General features: G+C 32.1%; 2 protein-coding genes across 2 annotated transcripts; one reads left to right on the top strand and one right to left on the bottom strand.

Annotated features, from left to right (window-relative positions):
- The first annotated feature begins 2,021 nt into the window (after positions 1-2,021).
- Positions 2,022-2,819, top strand: LOC123012445. Its single transcript, XM_044410362.1, has 5 exons — positions 2,022-2,059; positions 2,111-2,203; positions 2,284-2,406; positions 2,458-2,559; positions 2,605-2,819. Exons 1-5 carry the CDS (start codon positions 2,036-2,038, stop codon positions 2,761-2,763), a joined length of 501 nt encoding a protein of 166 aa, XP_044266297.1. The 5' UTR covers positions 2,022-2,035; the 3' UTR covers positions 2,764-2,819.
- A 3,795-nt stretch (positions 2,820-6,614) lies between these two features.
- LOC123013257 lies at positions 6,615-7,796 on the bottom strand. Its single transcript, XM_044411684.1, has 2 exons — positions 7,720-7,796; positions 6,615-7,659 (listed from the first exon to the last, which is right to left on the bottom strand). Exons 1-2 carry the CDS (start codon positions 7,729-7,731, stop codon positions 6,694-6,696), a joined length of 978 nt encoding a protein of 325 aa, XP_044267619.1. The 5' UTR covers positions 7,732-7,796; the 3' UTR covers positions 6,615-6,693.
- Positions 7,797-15,905: the final 8,109 nt, after the last annotated feature.

Genomic DNA, 15,905 nt, shown 5'->3' with positions numbered 1-15,905 from the left:
CCACAGATTAAAGCGCCAACGGGAATCAGTTGAACTTACAAAATGCCCAGGCGAGAAAAAGATTATTTCTATGGAGACGGCGATGGCGTAGAGTTACCCGCAGGTCCTGGTAATAATGCGCGATCTATGGGGTAATGAGGTTTATGGAATATGTTGTATTAGGTATAGAAAAGAATGTTTCAAACTATTTTTAAATAAAATTTAATTTATTAATTTAGGAGTTTATACAGGGTGCTGCATTTTGGATGTCCGAATAGGGAATCTCCGAAACTAAGAGGTTTAGCCAAAAACGAGTAATACATTCTGGGGCTCATTTTTTGAGAAAATAATATTGGTGAAAACCGCATCTTGCTATCGTCTTTTGTTCTCGACTTACAGACAAAAGTTGACATTTTGGCGAAATCTAAAAAAATTCATATCTTCGTTATTATAGAAGATACGGATTTGAAATAAAGACATTATACAGGCACTTTTTTACGAGGAATTTAATAATGTGGCAAACATTTTTTTTTCAGTTATAAGTTTAGCCGWAATAAAATAAACTTGTATTTTTTTAAATGGGAATCATAGATGGCTATGTCATTTTTAGAAAGCTTGTTTTTTCTTATCAAAAAAATATATATTTGTAACAAATTTAACATATTTTTAGCAAAAAATTATCTTTGATTTTTGTTCGCAGTTGGCCATAAAAAATGTTGCATCTCAAAAAAGGATTTAAACTATATTATTCAACCAGTGTCACTATAAAAGAGTTTTCTAAGTATTAAGTAACGAAAAAAATGCAAAAATAAATCGTAAATCAACTTATTGGCGACTAATAACATTTCGTTGTTTTTAAACAAGCTAACATTACCATTGTAACTTCTAGTGATACATAGAGTGTTGTAAAAAAAAGCCGCTTTAATTCTTTAATAAAATAAATTTTATTTGACACAAAAATGACGATATGGCTATTCAAATACCCAAATTCCGTCTATGTGGAACGTTATCATACCTCCAGTAGATCATCAAAAAAATGTTTTTTCTAATTGTGTTGACTGCTGACACCTTTGTTTTTCCTATTTTTGGATTTCTTAAAAATATGTAATAATTTATTCTGAGGCGCTCGCATATTTGTTCAATACTTCTATTGAACTTCTATTGAATTTCTATTGAAATTAAATTTTTATAATTTTATCTATTTTACTATTTTACAGTTCACAAAACTCTTATTTATTATTATTTATACATTTGAAGTGAAAGAGTTTTTCCATGGCCAACTATTATCAATCAAAATATGTATTTCAGTTTTTAAGTGTAGTTATAAAAAAAATATTCTGTAACAAATATTTATTGTTTAAATCAAAAAAAAATAGGTTTTTCAAAATTGCCATAGCCGCCTATGATTTCCATTAAAAAATACAAGTTTATCTTATTACGGCTAAACTAATAATTGAAAAAAAATGTTAACTACATTATTAAATTCCTCGTAAAAAAGTGCCTGTATAATGTCTTTATTTCAAATCCGTATCTTCTATAATAACGAAGATATGAATTTTTTTAGATTTCGCCAAAATGTCAACTTATTTTCTACTATGTGAAAATGACATCGTATAAGCTGTAAAACGTTTTTAGGTTGTCACTTTTTATTGCAACTTTAAAAATGCAGAAATCTACGCGAACACTATTATAATGTGTAAAACTAAATGGCAGCATAAATAATTTTGCTTAAAAGGATTTAGGAAAAGCTACAGAAAGGTGCACAGAATAAAGCCACTCTCCTTCAACCTCCAAGTAATCTATAATATATCTACTTGAAGTATCTACTGATTTCTAATAATAAATACCCATCCATTTTTCGATAACACAACATGTTACAGATTTCTGTTTTGATTTGTTTTTTTTTTTTTTGAGAAAAATTTGAAAGCTTTTGGAGTTAATTTTATTAATGAATAGATAAATAAAACAATTACATGATATGACTACCTATATAAACGTTTGAACAAAATTAATTTTCTCGTGTTAATTAAGTTGCTTCGTGATGCAACATATAAACATGTTAAAATTTGCTACGGTTTTGGTATTTGTTGGAAATTTATAATTTGTAATACTAATAACATTTTATTTTCAGGTTATGCTTCTATTTGGTCACTTAATGGCGGTAATTTCAGATGATCTATCTGATGAATTCGTTGAAGAAATCTTGAAGATTGAAGATGTACAAGTAGAGTATCGTAATAAAAATATCAGATATATTTAATTAGTTGTAACTAAATTTGATTTTTTTTAAATCGGTGTTTTTAGAATGACCGTGAAACATGTTTTGAAGTTGTACATCCACCTAAATATTATGACGAAATTCCAAAGACGAAACTTATATACGCAGAGAAAATAAATAAAGAAGCAGGCATCAGAAAAGTTGTAGTTGTGAGTAGATATTTTTCAACAGTTGTTACAATTTTGAAATACTGTTTTTAGAAAGGGGGTATAATGTGCTCCGAAAAAATAGAAAGGATATTTACTGCGAATAGAGCTTCACCATTATTTGTAGATCAATATAAGTGTTTGGGCTGTCGAATGGTTAGTCATCCTTATTAAAATAAAAGACATTAAATTTTTTTTTAGAACACAAATACGAATGGTGTTGCAAGAAATTACACCGCAAAGCACTATTTTCACATTCCCTGTACTACGTGTTCTACGTGTTATGGTAAATGCAAGGGTAATTGTTACAAAATGTGCTCAATTGACGTACTAGCTGGATGCGAAATTGTAACAAAGTAAATGTATTACAAGTAATCTCGTATATTATAAGTTCAGCAGTAAAGTAAATAAAATGCAAGGAGATATATGTGTTTTTATAACAAACAACCTCTTATTTCTTCAGATTTGTTATTTGATATTTTTAATAAAAATGGTTAACTACTACAAAGGTTTTAGAAAGTGACAACGTTTGATAAAAGTTAAAAGAAATATGTATGTTTCTCGAGAAAAAATAATATCACTACGTCTCGATTGTGTATACAAATTTTATAAAATGCCATAGCAAATTTTCTATATCTTCATCATTATCACCCAAAATCCCAATTCGCTTCGCCCCATTCGAAACTAGTGTAGTGCAAATCTGTTCCTAGCAACACACCCTGTAACAAAAACAGCGTCACGTGCCTGTCTGTGACCAATCGTGTTGTATTGTGTCGACGCTGAGCCAATCACAATCGATTCGCTTCGGCTCGTAAGCGCGGCCTATTTGAATACTCCGTAACACGCGATTACATGGGAGCCGAATTCAGCAAATTATGATGTTGGCAATCTGACATGGGAACTCTGAAAAAAATCTTCTTGACGTTTGATATCTCAGCATATTGGATGTCGGCAACTGTTCGCAACTTAATGTCGTGTTGCTAATGAGAAGGCCGCACGTCGATTCCTCATCCGCCAGACCGGAAACGCTTGATTCAATTATTTAACCCTCTCTTAAACAATAGGTGGCTGTGAAATGAAGTGATCATTTTATAATGTTTGAATCCCGGTAACATGATTTGGAATTAATGGTCTGCGAATGCTGTGATAAGCGAGTTGCATTCGGCGATACTCGCTTTCAACCACCGTCCCCGATCACCCCCGAAACACGCCGCGCTGTAAATATTTAAATGCAGTTTTATTTGTGTTGTCATGATAAGGCCGGCATTGTTTCAATTTTTSGTGGCGAGGAAAAATGAAATCTATCCGGGCTGTGGACTGCATTTTTTCTTATTGAAGCCTTAAACACTTAAGTACTTTCGAATAGGGCAGGGTGATTAGCCTGCTTACGTCACACCCTTCTCATCGCGCCTGCTGGATTTAATAAATCAGTAATTACACTTATCTAATCTTCTTGTTCGAATGCGCTCATTGGGATTTTCATTTCAATTCGATTTACGAGACGCTGGAGTTTAATCTCGTTTTAAAATCWATCGAAATTGTTGTTTACCTAAACAACCGATGATTGTGACATCGACAACATCAATATTAATGTGGATATTTTATGCTAGGATCAACAGATAAAGAGATAATACAGATTTCGAAAGGTTTAATTAAATTTCATCACAAATGCAAAAAATTAAACAAAATCTCGCATATGCCGGGCTTATGCCAAATTCCACCAGTTTTGTCATGAAACTTAATTAGTCGAAACTGAATTCATTTTCATGTTAACAAAAGTATTACAATGTAAGATGCTCCTACATATTTTCAATTAACATTGTAATTTTAAACTTAGATATTGATTTTAAAAAACTACGATGTTTTTTTTAATATAGATTTTAGAACGATTCAACAAAAACTAAAATAAAGTATTTTAAAACGTAAAACATATTTTTTGTATTGATACTCGATAAATAATCGATTACCTATACTAGGTGCATCTGATACTAAACGTTTATCAATTATATTTCTTTAGATTTATTTATTGCAAAACTGTTATTCGTTGAGTAAGCATTTGACACTAAACGTTTTTTTTTCTTATTTCTTAAACCTTAGATATTGAAAAAACTGTTATTTGCTAAGTAAGTTAAGTTTTCTAGATTTAGGATTGCAATGGGTATACAGGGTGTTTCACATAACTTTACGAGGCTTGCGCCTAATGTACGCACCCAAATATACAAAAGTCACAGAACACTAGTTACAAAAAACACTAATTTAATTATTTAACTTTTGGAAACCCATGACAGTAGTTGTCAAACTAATCACTGTTTCATTAATAGTCATAAACTGCAGTTTTTCAGAAACAATTATCATTTGTTCTACCAAGAGACGGCATGAATATGATTGTAGTTTATCTATCTTAATCACTAACTAACTAAAAACGTTGTAATTTTTGAAAAGGTAAACAAACTAGAGAAGATTATCCAATTTTTCAAATTTTGTAATCGAGTTCGTATCGGAATATGTATTATTGATTGCATCTTACAGGCGCAGGCCTCGTAAAATTATGTGAAACGTATTTTTAATTTATTGTAAGGCAATAAACATTTCTTATAATTATTTAATCTAAAGTATTTTAGGTGTAAATTTCATTAACTGTGAAATCTCTAGTAAAAGCAGTTTTTTTTCTAAAATGATAGTACATAATTTCATAGTTTTGCTAATGATAAATAAATAAATTGGTCATATTATTTATATTTAGTTGGGTTAAAATACAGAAACGTGCTCCTCCCATGGTTTATACTGCAGAAGTGCTATCATTTTTCAGCCCAAGACTAAAAACAAAACAAAATGTTACAGTCGGCGATTAATTTTAAAATTTTTATGCCTCGCGAATTTACCTAATACAAGTTCTTTAAAATAATCCTTTAAATTTATCTATTTAAAGTATGATAACAATTGATAAAAAGTTAGTACCGATAAAAAATATGTCAATATGGACTAGCTAAAAATAACTAACTTAAAATTATTATTGCGCTTCGTGGAAAGGATAACTTGAATTATGTCTGGTTATTTGCGTATCGCCCCTGTGTCGATCGGTAGACTACTTTTTGTAATACCAAAAAATTTTAGCAAAATAATTCAAACTTATTATAGTGTCAAATAATCTCAGCAGGTAGTTGTTCGAGTGTGCCATTTGCTAGGCTGTTACCGTTGCCATAACAAACACGAAGAGAGTACGGATATGACAAATCAAATGTCACGATAAAAAAATTGTCAACGCTTCTTAATACCTGTGTTTGTATTTATGTAAAAATAGAAAAAATAAATTAAAAGCAAGGTAACAAACAGCTTATGTCTGTTTTTAAAATGTTTGTAAAAGATTTTTTTTTAAATACCTACGTATGTAACAAAATTCGACGTTGCAGTTGGCCGTGGCAAGCTCGTTGTGAACACACCATGAAYACACAAACAAATCAAACAATTTTAGTACCTAGTATATACACAAAGTTAACCATCTTTATAATCTTAATCTTGGTGGGTTCGTTCACAATCAACTTTGCAAAGCCGACWTTGACGTCGAATATATGATGTATTTTTTTAAGTTAATAAAATCTGGGAGATACAGAATTATATTTAAAATTGTTTTTTAAAGCTTGAATAATTTATTTGTATTATTATTATTATTTACGTACAAATAAAAAATCTACGAAAATTAACATTAAATTAATGTAGGAACATTAAATCAAATGTCAATGTTCTATATTTCGATAGTAAAAGTTTATTGTACTACTTTGTTTCTTTAATTACAAATTATTACATGCATTCGAAGTTAATTTGTAGAAGTTTTAGGAGTAAAAAAATTATTATTCCCTTTTTCTTCTACATTTATGATTAGATCGAGAAAAAAAAAACAAAATATTTTTTTTCTTTTGGTATTTAGTTAACCTTTTTGTAAATAATCAAACTTTTAACTTAATAAAAAAGTACAAGCTTTAATATTAGATTGATTGAAATATACCTTCATTGTGTTCTTTAAATAAAAAGTAACAACCTGTTTCTGCTATAAGCTAGATTATCAATAAAACACTAGTAGAGTAATTGAAATTTTTATTTATAATTCATATTCGATAATATTGCACAACCAAAATTTTAACAAAATCAACAAATTATAATTTTATTTTACATATTTACACGTAAAACTTCTATAATTACATAATTATTGCTATAAGTAATGTTTTCGAAAAAATGAACACGCGTTGTTCATGCAACTGAACGACTCTTCTAAAACATCGCTTTAGGAACAAATTACTTTTTGACATCYCCATCTTCCTCATCTTTATCTTGATGTGCGGTCATGTGCCTCGTCAGATGATGCCTTTCCCGGAACGACTCTGAGCAAACCGGACACTTGAGCTTTTCCTCCCTCCTTCTCTTGTGCATATCAACCGAATCATTCTTATGATGCGATCTCATATGATAGACCAAATCGGACGTCATCCGAAACGAAATATTGCATTTGGCACAGACATTTTGCGCCGGCAGAGACAACGCCGCCAACGACGGCGGCAGAAGTGAGGTTAAAATCGCCGCAGCGGGGTTTCTTATCTCAGGGGTGGCGAGTTTTAACATCTCCTGATTAGGAAATTGCTGGTAATTGTAGGGGAGGTCAGGCCGGTACATCGGCCGCATTTTCGAAAAGTTGGGTTGAATCAACTCCGGGTTTTTCATCAGGAATGGGTTTTCCAGATTTGATCCGGGCGCGAAGTTTTCCGGGAGAAAAGAGTTCTGATATGCATTGATTTGTTGGGTTTTGAAAAGCGTGTTTTGATAGGACCGGTTGATAATTGGAGGGGAAGGACTGAGGGAGTTTTGGTAACTCAGGTCCGGACTTATAGAAAGATTGGGGCTCAAACGCAAGTCTTTCGAAGCTAGGTTTACCTTAGTGAAAGCACTTTTTTGCTCGGATGAACTCGGGTCAGTCTTGCCTCTCAACTCGTCCAAATTTCTCGTTTTGATCAAATTGGGGTCGTCAAAAATTTGCTGTTTTTGGGTGAAATACTTGTGGTGTGTCCTTACAAAATCCTGGTTGTTTCCGACTTCAATTTCCTCGTCTTCGTCCACACTTTCATTGTTGTTATACGAAACTTCTGCGATTTTTTCGTAGTCGGGTCTCGGTATTTTACTTTGCTTTTGCTTGAGCTTATCGTCTGGCAACATCAAAAAAGCGACATCAAAGGGTCTCTTGACGACTTTGATCGGCGTAACCTCGGTCTGCTCTTCACATTTTGTGTTAATTACGTCACTTTTTAATTCAACTTTTCTGTTACTTACATCCATTGTCATTTTTATTCAAACACACACTATCACGTCAACGCACACTTTGCTRAACTAGTAACAATGTGTCCTCTTTGGCGGCACAATGCATAATGTGGAAAAACATACTCCCTACGTCCAAATATTGTTAGATTTTACTACCTACCCTTAAAAGCAGCTGGGTTAAAAGTGCGTCCCTCTCTTTTCGATGAGAAGGATGGATATACGGRATAAGTGAACAGAGGAAAAGGACGAAAGAGAGATGTTTAGAAAAGCGTATTTCCTACGTAAYACTCAAACCTTCCTATAGGGGTGAACGTAAGTTTCGGGGAACAGTCAGACCAATAGAGTTTTAGGGAGAGGCGGAGCTTTCAAATACGTTCATCCAATACGGTTTTCAATGTATGAGAACTTAGAATGTGAAGTTCAGTTCTGTATACTGTTCGAAAACGTATTCGACAAACACAGATTGCGCGGTTAATGAAATTTYAGATTTTTTAAAGGCATTTATTAAATATTTATATATCTACACACATAATTTCAGAATTTTCACAGTAGGTACGAGTAGGAACAGAGTTCGGAGATTCAAAATAAGAAAATAATTAAAGTAGATAAAGATATTTCTTTAATTTTTTTACTATTGCTTTAAAAACTTCAAAAGTGTATTCGTAACAAAATTTAAACGAGAAGTGCGATTTTAGATATTTTATGAAAAATTGTAAACCGATCTAAACATAAATTTTTTATACTTAATATTTTAGTAAATACAATATGAATGTGACTGACTCATCTGCACAAGATTTTTAATATTTTTATTTAAAAATCAACTTTAAAAAAACTTTAACAGTGATAATATACAACAACTAGTATAATTTAGTTATGTTAAGCCGAAATTATAAAAAAAATTGAAAAAAGGGACAATGTGCTATTTTTTTTAAATATCTGGTTGAGTTTGCTATCAAATGATTAGGGGTAGTTWTTGATTTCTTGAAATAACTTTATTTTTTGTTTCTTCATTTCAGTTTTTTATTTTCCTATAGCTCATAACTCATGTAAAAAATATCACTAGTAGAACTGAAAACTCTTTAAGTTGTCAAATTTAAAACAAAAAGATGAGAATAATTAAGTTTTTATTTCTAAGCATTTAGGTTTTGCACTTTTCATATTTGATAAGTTTACTTACAAGCTTAACGATATATCTAAACAAAAAATCAAATTATAATAATATATACAACATGAAGTTATAAACATTCATTGGATTCGAACGTTTTTCTTTCCTTTTTTATTTCTCAAATACATATTTACAGCTGTCAAAAATTGTAATGTTTTGTCAATAATATGTTCTTTTCTTTATAATCAATAAGCAACGTGATAATCACAAAACATTTTTGAAAAGAAAAAATGAATTTTTTGTTAAAATTTTTTTCAGAGTTCATATTTATGGTATTTATTTTTGCCTAAACTTTTCGCTGTAGCTAATCCTCATAATCTCTCCACAAATACAAACATCGTGCTCCTATTCGATACTTATTAGGGGAAGTTAGAAGAGACACCTGCTATGTGGTGTATCACATATGGTCCAGGACAGTGTCAATAGCCGAACCCCCAACTGAGCCAAAGCTGTCCGTATTCGAACATATTGTAAAGTATTTAGATCTCCTATTATCAAGTTGGCTTATTGAAAAAACTCGATCGATGAATTGCGTCACCACCCGCAGAACACTTAAAACCCCTGATTCAAATTAATGATCTGGGCAATAATTTTTGAACCGACTTTTAAAAACTCCATCTTCACCATTAGCGATGAAATCTTTAATCAATTTATATCTTGGTCCAAATTGCGATTTCATTCCTGTGATTAATGGCACACGACTTACTATATGTTACTAAACTCACACCATAAGTTAATCAAGCAAAAGAATCCATCGCGGTTTGCTTTTTTTCTTTTTGTTCTTCGTATCGCCCCATTAATTCTCCCGATAAGCTGTCACTCATCACAAAAGCGCCTGAAACAAAAGAGATTTCCATTTTTCTGTGCCAAATTCGGTAATGACCTCTTGCATCTATGATGAAGTGCCCCAGACAAAAAGCAGGTTGTTAGTGGGGTGGCTTCGTATTTGAGCAACATATGGACAAGTGGTATTATGTATAACCCTAGAGACCTGTCAAAACCTATTTATACGCTATACAATACATATATGCCGGCCGTATCTAACCCTCATCCCCAGATTGAAAAGTGCCCTCGAGTGTGACTGCTAGCAAAAACAAGCGCTCGCTTTGGCCAAAAGCAGCGTCTTCGTTTCAAGTTGGTTCTTTGGAGAAATGCGAGTCCAGAGGGTATCGCACAAAAGTGATTTGCTGTGTTTTACTCTTGGACATGACAATGTGATCGATGAGAAGGCCAACGAGGTCACATGTGCTTATAATTGCTTATAAGCTCCAGAGAGTTTTCAGGGGAGCCAAAGGTGACGCAAAATGCTATAAGTCGCAGTCACGTATAAGAAGGTCCATTTGAAACGAATCACTTCCATCTTTTTCCAGAAAAAAAAACAAAATTCCATCATTTTTTAAGACATCTTTTTCTTTATAACATACTTTAAAGTACTTTAAAGGTAAAACATAGGTAGCTACAAATGAACAAAAATTTTAAGTAAAAACCCATCTAAGTGTAAAATTAAATTTAATACTTAGTTGATTACCATATAACTTATAAATTAATTAAAATAAATACCATAACATTATTATCTTTAAAAATAGTTATATTTATTATATTTACAAGACGATAAAGAAATTATTTATCTACTAGTGAAAAGGTTAAGTTTACGAGTGACGAAGTCACAAGTGGAGTTTTTTACGACTAGATAAACAATCTTTATCAGAATTTCTTGAATATAAACAGTACTACTTTATCTACTGAAATTAGTTGATAAAAGCACTCTTTAACATGAGCACAAAGTATATTTGTTAAATGCCTTTAAATTTTGAAATACGAGTTTACTTCTGTTTTAGAAATTTACAATATCCTCGTTTATTCTGAAAAATCTGCAATGMGCATGTTTAGGTCGATTGTTTATTCTTAATACAAAAGTAACTAAGTATATATTTTTTTAAATAAAACAACAGCTTACTTTTACCAAAAAAAAGCTAATCATACTGAGCGATATTATGAGTAGTGCAGAAATTTTAAAAAATCAATAGAACGTGTCTTATTCGAATATTGATAGTTTTTAAGATATAGAAGCACTAATAAAAATTGTAATCTAARATTTAAAAAAACTAAAATTATAGAAAAGAACCACAAAATTTTCTTTTGTTTAAAGAACAAAGAGGGATTTCCCATCAATTGTATGGATAAGTTAAAACTTACTCAAAAATTGTGTCCACATTTTCAAGAAAACTCATGTACTATTAGATAGCATTATAGTATACAGTGAGTGGCAAAATTTTATTAATCTTATTAAAACAGAAAATATTTTATAGCAAAAATGCACAAACAGGTAAAATTTTTTTAAATACACAATTTTCAACTTCATTTAAAATTTTACGCTTTTTGGTTTTTGAGTATTGACGTCATCGACATTTTTTTTAATAAAACCTTTATTTTTTTAGCCATGTCGATCTGTTGATTGTCGAAATGACAACACCAAAATAGTAAATATTACATAAAGTTTTCCAAAAAAAAAAAAAATAAATAATCTAAAAAATGAAATAATATCAACTAAGCACAAACATCAATTTTAAATCAACTTGTATTGAAAAAATAAATTGACCTATTCAAGCATTTTTGTTTCAAAAAAAATTCAGTATTAATAAATAAGATTATTCCATAATTTTGTCTCTCACTGTATAAATATAAATTTTAAATTAAAAAGATCTAATTTGTCCGTTTAAAAATATTTTTTAAGAAAACGAAACAGCTTTGAAGTCAAATTATTTTTGTCGAAATTGTCTTATATTTCTCGTCTCTAACTCTACATATCCTACCATCTATCCAGTAAATTAATTTCTCGTTCACTGTGCAGCCAAGTATAGAAGCTCTGTTGCGACAATATCTCAGCCTTCTTCGATTAGCACTTCTCCGGGGATTTAACCGGATTATGTGTTTTTACACCATCTGAGCTAAAAACAGGCAATTGACTTGAGATTTGTTTCTGTCATTTACGGTTCGCTTGACTTTCTTAAGCTTTGATCATTTCTTTTTTTCTTCTCTCTCCTATTCAAACTTTACACATTGTGGAAGTTTTTTGGTTTGTACAGTCAATTTAAGCTTATTTTTACGCTTCGGGCGGCCGAAGAGTATACAAAAGACCCCTAAAATTTTAATCCCGACGAATAGTTTCTAATACGAATCGTATAACTTGCACATATGTTCATGTATACGGAGGGAAATTATTTTAGAGCCATGGTTTAAATGACCACACGGCATAGTCGACAGGCCTAAATCAAACCTTTCTACCCTTCAGGTCTGAGTGCTGAGGGATTGCTAATTCCACCGGAGTTGGGAGTATTTATTCATTCCATTCAAAAGGATCAGGAACGGTTTCAATGAAGGGTGGCCGCCAGGGGCGGATCATTTTTTCGAATTTTTGTGGAAAATAATTATAAAGTTTCAAAACACTGTATATACTTAACTTTAAAAAATTGCAATAAGTGTAAGAATGATAAAATAAAATTCTACCCTTATTCCAAATTTTAATTCCCGATGTCCCACTTTTTGTTTTTTTTTTTTAAATAAATCTTTCAAAGTTTTTTGTACCTTGGACAAATTTTTGAATTTTTTGATCCGCCTATGGCGTTGTAATTCGCATAGTGAATTCATGAATAGCCCCAGCCCCAGTTTCACCATATGTTGATCTTGGCCGCGAACATTTGAACAGATGGGCCTTGTACGCCAAAAAGTCATTAGACGGATATTGTCCCTGATTGGCAAGTGCTTTTACCCAACACCACTTTATTAAAACCTTTAAGCCCATCCAAGACGCATAAGTAAAGAAACAAACATTCCTCGGAGAAAAGAAAGGAATTTCCGAGCAATGTTCGACCCCTACTTATGAATATAACATGTCTATTTGGCACCCTCAAAGTGTTACATATCAATAATGATTTTCACGGTTACGACTTCAATAGGTTTCACAAAGAGTCGCTCTGTAATTTGTGGCTATTTCAATGTGTTGAAGTAAGAAAAATTGCTGCGGATGCTGCAAGTGCGATAAAGATAGAACGTCCTTTGAGAATCCCACGAAAATATGATTCGTTTCGCGCTCAAAATCATAATTCACAATCGGAATACGCTCACTGAGTCTTTTGACCAATAATGTATGCCGATATGTAACGTTCTTTTGGTTCTTGGCTCCGGATCGGGCGTTAGACTGGAACTCCGGGGAGATTTCACATGGCGAGCAGTCAGATACCCGTATTAAAAAAATATATTCGAAATCTTATTTAAAAATATTACAAAAAACTGATTAATCACAAAGAAATTTTAATGTCATATAGCCAACGCGTTATGTGGTAATAAAATAAATCACTTTCTAACGGGGAGGCATAGTTGGCAGTGATCTAAGTGTACAGTTGGAGACAAAATACTTTGATCGTCACTTTTCTGACACTTTAATGTAATTCAAGCTTTAACGTTAAAGTAAATGACAATTTCAAATTAATGACTGTTATATTTTCCTATCAAAAATATATACAACTTGTCACCTATGATTGACAGTAGCTAAAAATAAGGTTAACAGTCCTAAAGCATGCTTTACAATTTAATGTCACTCAAGTGACATTGACGACCAGAGTATTTTGTCTCCAACTGTATTTTGAACAAACTACAATTTTTAATACGCCCAGCAAGGTGTCAAATGTCAGATTAATAATTTGCAGTACGGTGATTAGTTCACAATCAAACTTTAATAGATAGTTTTGACGCCAGATCGACTCTTCCAACAAAAACTAGTAACTCATAAAAATTGGTTTTTGAGTTACGATGGCCCAAAATACAAAAACAATGAGAAAAATTTTCTTTGAATAAACCATTATTTACCAAAATTAAGACCCTAAGCAATTTTCAATAATATTAAATTGTTGCTTGATTATTTTGTTAACAATCAAAGATTTAATGCAATTTTTCTCAAAACAATAATTTTTGTTTTTTTTTTTGAATTTAGAGTTAAACCTTCTCGCTGCACTACTGGATCAACGTATTTCACAGAAACGAATGCAACTTGAGCTATTTTTAAGCGATTTGGGCATCGCATACGTCAAAAGTCAATTTTAACTGCCAAATATAATAATAATAGTTAGGTATACAAGACGATAAAAAAATTGTTTATCTACTAGTGAAAAGGTTAAGTTTACGAGTGACAAAGTCACGAGTAGACTTTTTCTACGAGTAGATAATAGTTATTTACSTCAGTTCGAGCGRTTAATTTTCTTAAGTGAATAAAACGCGACTAACACACGACTGCAATATAACGTTTTATCCAAAATCACTGGCCCAAATTATTCCAAACTTAATTAAAAATTAAACTGAGATTTAAACGTCTCGCCAAATGTGCTTTCGGTTAAACGTAGTAAGCTGGTACGCGGTGCGCTGCTGGTTTCTAACAGTGAAATAAAGTTACTTTATTCGACTAGTGGATAAACTGGTAGTTGATACGCGGAATAAAGTCTCTTTATATAGTGATTGTGGATAAACAATCTTTATTGTCGTGTATAATATTTCGTTTTAAGTACTTTGTACTCAGTTACCATAATTTCTTGTACAAAATAAAGAATATAAACAGTAGATAAAAATTACTTTATTTCACCAGACGATAAAAGACTATTTATCCACTAAAATTAGTTGATAAAAGCACTTTTTACATTGAGTACAAAATAAATTCATTTTAAATAACGCTCAATAAAACAATAGAAAAACTGATTGCAATTATGGTGTGAAAACGGCGTTGTTATCGAAACTGTTGTTGGTGCTGTAGATCAAACAGCATCCCCTTCTTCCCACTGTTTAAGCATAGCCTATTATTCACCACTTTATAAGATAAAGGAACAATTTTATCAGTAAAACAGTTGAACTGCTAACCAAACGCAATCTTGTTTCGAGACCATTAAGTTAATTACTAAACCCTTTTCTTAAACAGAAGAGGTTAAACACACCGGGAACGCTTCTAACAAAGACGGCATTAGCCCGAGATATGATTTATGTCTTCGTGTGGTCGCATTCATTTGTTTCGTTAATGCTAACTAGATATTGTAATAAAATTTATACTGCAATTCGCCCATTAAGGGAGGGACCTTAAAGATTTGTGTGCCCTCTCGAGAGAAAAAAAGACGTGACTTTGCGGTATTGTAGTCGACACCATTCATTGAAATGGCATTTAAAATGTAAAACAGCACTACAAAAATATTCGCTAAAAGAATATCCCTAGTTCCGGTTTCCTGCCATTTGTACCAACCTCGCTTCCTCTTCGTTGAAAAAATCCCCATGTTATTATACAGCCTTGACGTCTGTTACAACTACATTAAACTAATGTTTTTATTATGAATAGTGGGGTCGTTTGCGGCACGAAAATTTGGATATTTCTGCATAAATAAATCAAATGTAACAATTGTTTATTCGATTTTATAGTGATGCTTGATAGCTCCGGGAGAACAAGTCGCGTTTTAACACTTGTTCGAGTTTTTTACAGGGCGCAAACTTAATTTTCCGGGTGGTGAACTGAGCCGATGCGCGGACAAGGAACAATATCAGATTACCGAGTTAAAAAATATTAGAGTGAATCTGTCGCAAGGGCCCACTTTGCTCGCTCTAAACGTACAAGGGAATTCAACACTTGGTCGAGATTAGTCGATTCATATTTACACCGAAATAAAGAGATTTTTATCTAAACCGCTTTTCCAATGCACCGTTTTATCATTCTTTTTAATTAAAAAAGGCAAATCTCTTAAATGCTATTCATATTCCGTTTATTTATTTATTTAACTTTTTTGGGCTATAGACGYAGAAGGCGGGGCGTGGGTGGATGAGAATGGCAAGGTGGCTGTGACAGGACAACGGAACATCGGCACTCTCTGATTATAGCAGCTTTGCGTTCACAACACACTGTCACGGTTACAGCGGATGCATAATCGCAATATAATCACATCACCGCAAAGCGGATCAAGTGGCCCTGTTTTGATTAATAGCTACCCAATATGACGATGTGCTAATT

The sequence above is a fragment of the Tribolium madens genome, unplaced genomic scaffold (assembly GCF_015345945.1).
Source record: "Tribolium madens isolate multiple individuals breed KSU strain unplaced genomic scaffold, Tmad_KSU_1.1 Scaffold_96;HRSCAF=242;Tcas5.2_LG5, whole genome shotgun sequence".
In the NCBI taxonomy this organism is placed as follows: domain Eukaryota; kingdom Metazoa; phylum Arthropoda; class Insecta; order Coleoptera; family Tenebrionidae; genus Tribolium; species Tribolium madens.
Note: the sequence above shows the minus strand (reverse complement) of the source record. Positions and strands in the feature narration are given on the sequence as shown.

Excerpts from the sequence above, each read along its gene's own strand:
- LOC123012445 (XM_044410362.1), top strand. The coding sequence starts at position 2,036 with ATGTTAAAATTTGCTACGGTTTTG. Across the intron at positions 2,060-2,110 it reads TAAAATTTGCTACGGTTTTG|GTTATGCTTCTATTTGGTCA; the intron begins GTATTTGTTGGA and ends TTTTATTTTCAG. Across the intron at positions 2,407-2,457 it reads GCATCAGAAAAGTTGTAGTT|AAAGGGGGTATAATGTGCTC; the intron begins GTGAGTAGATAT and ends TACTGTTTTTAG.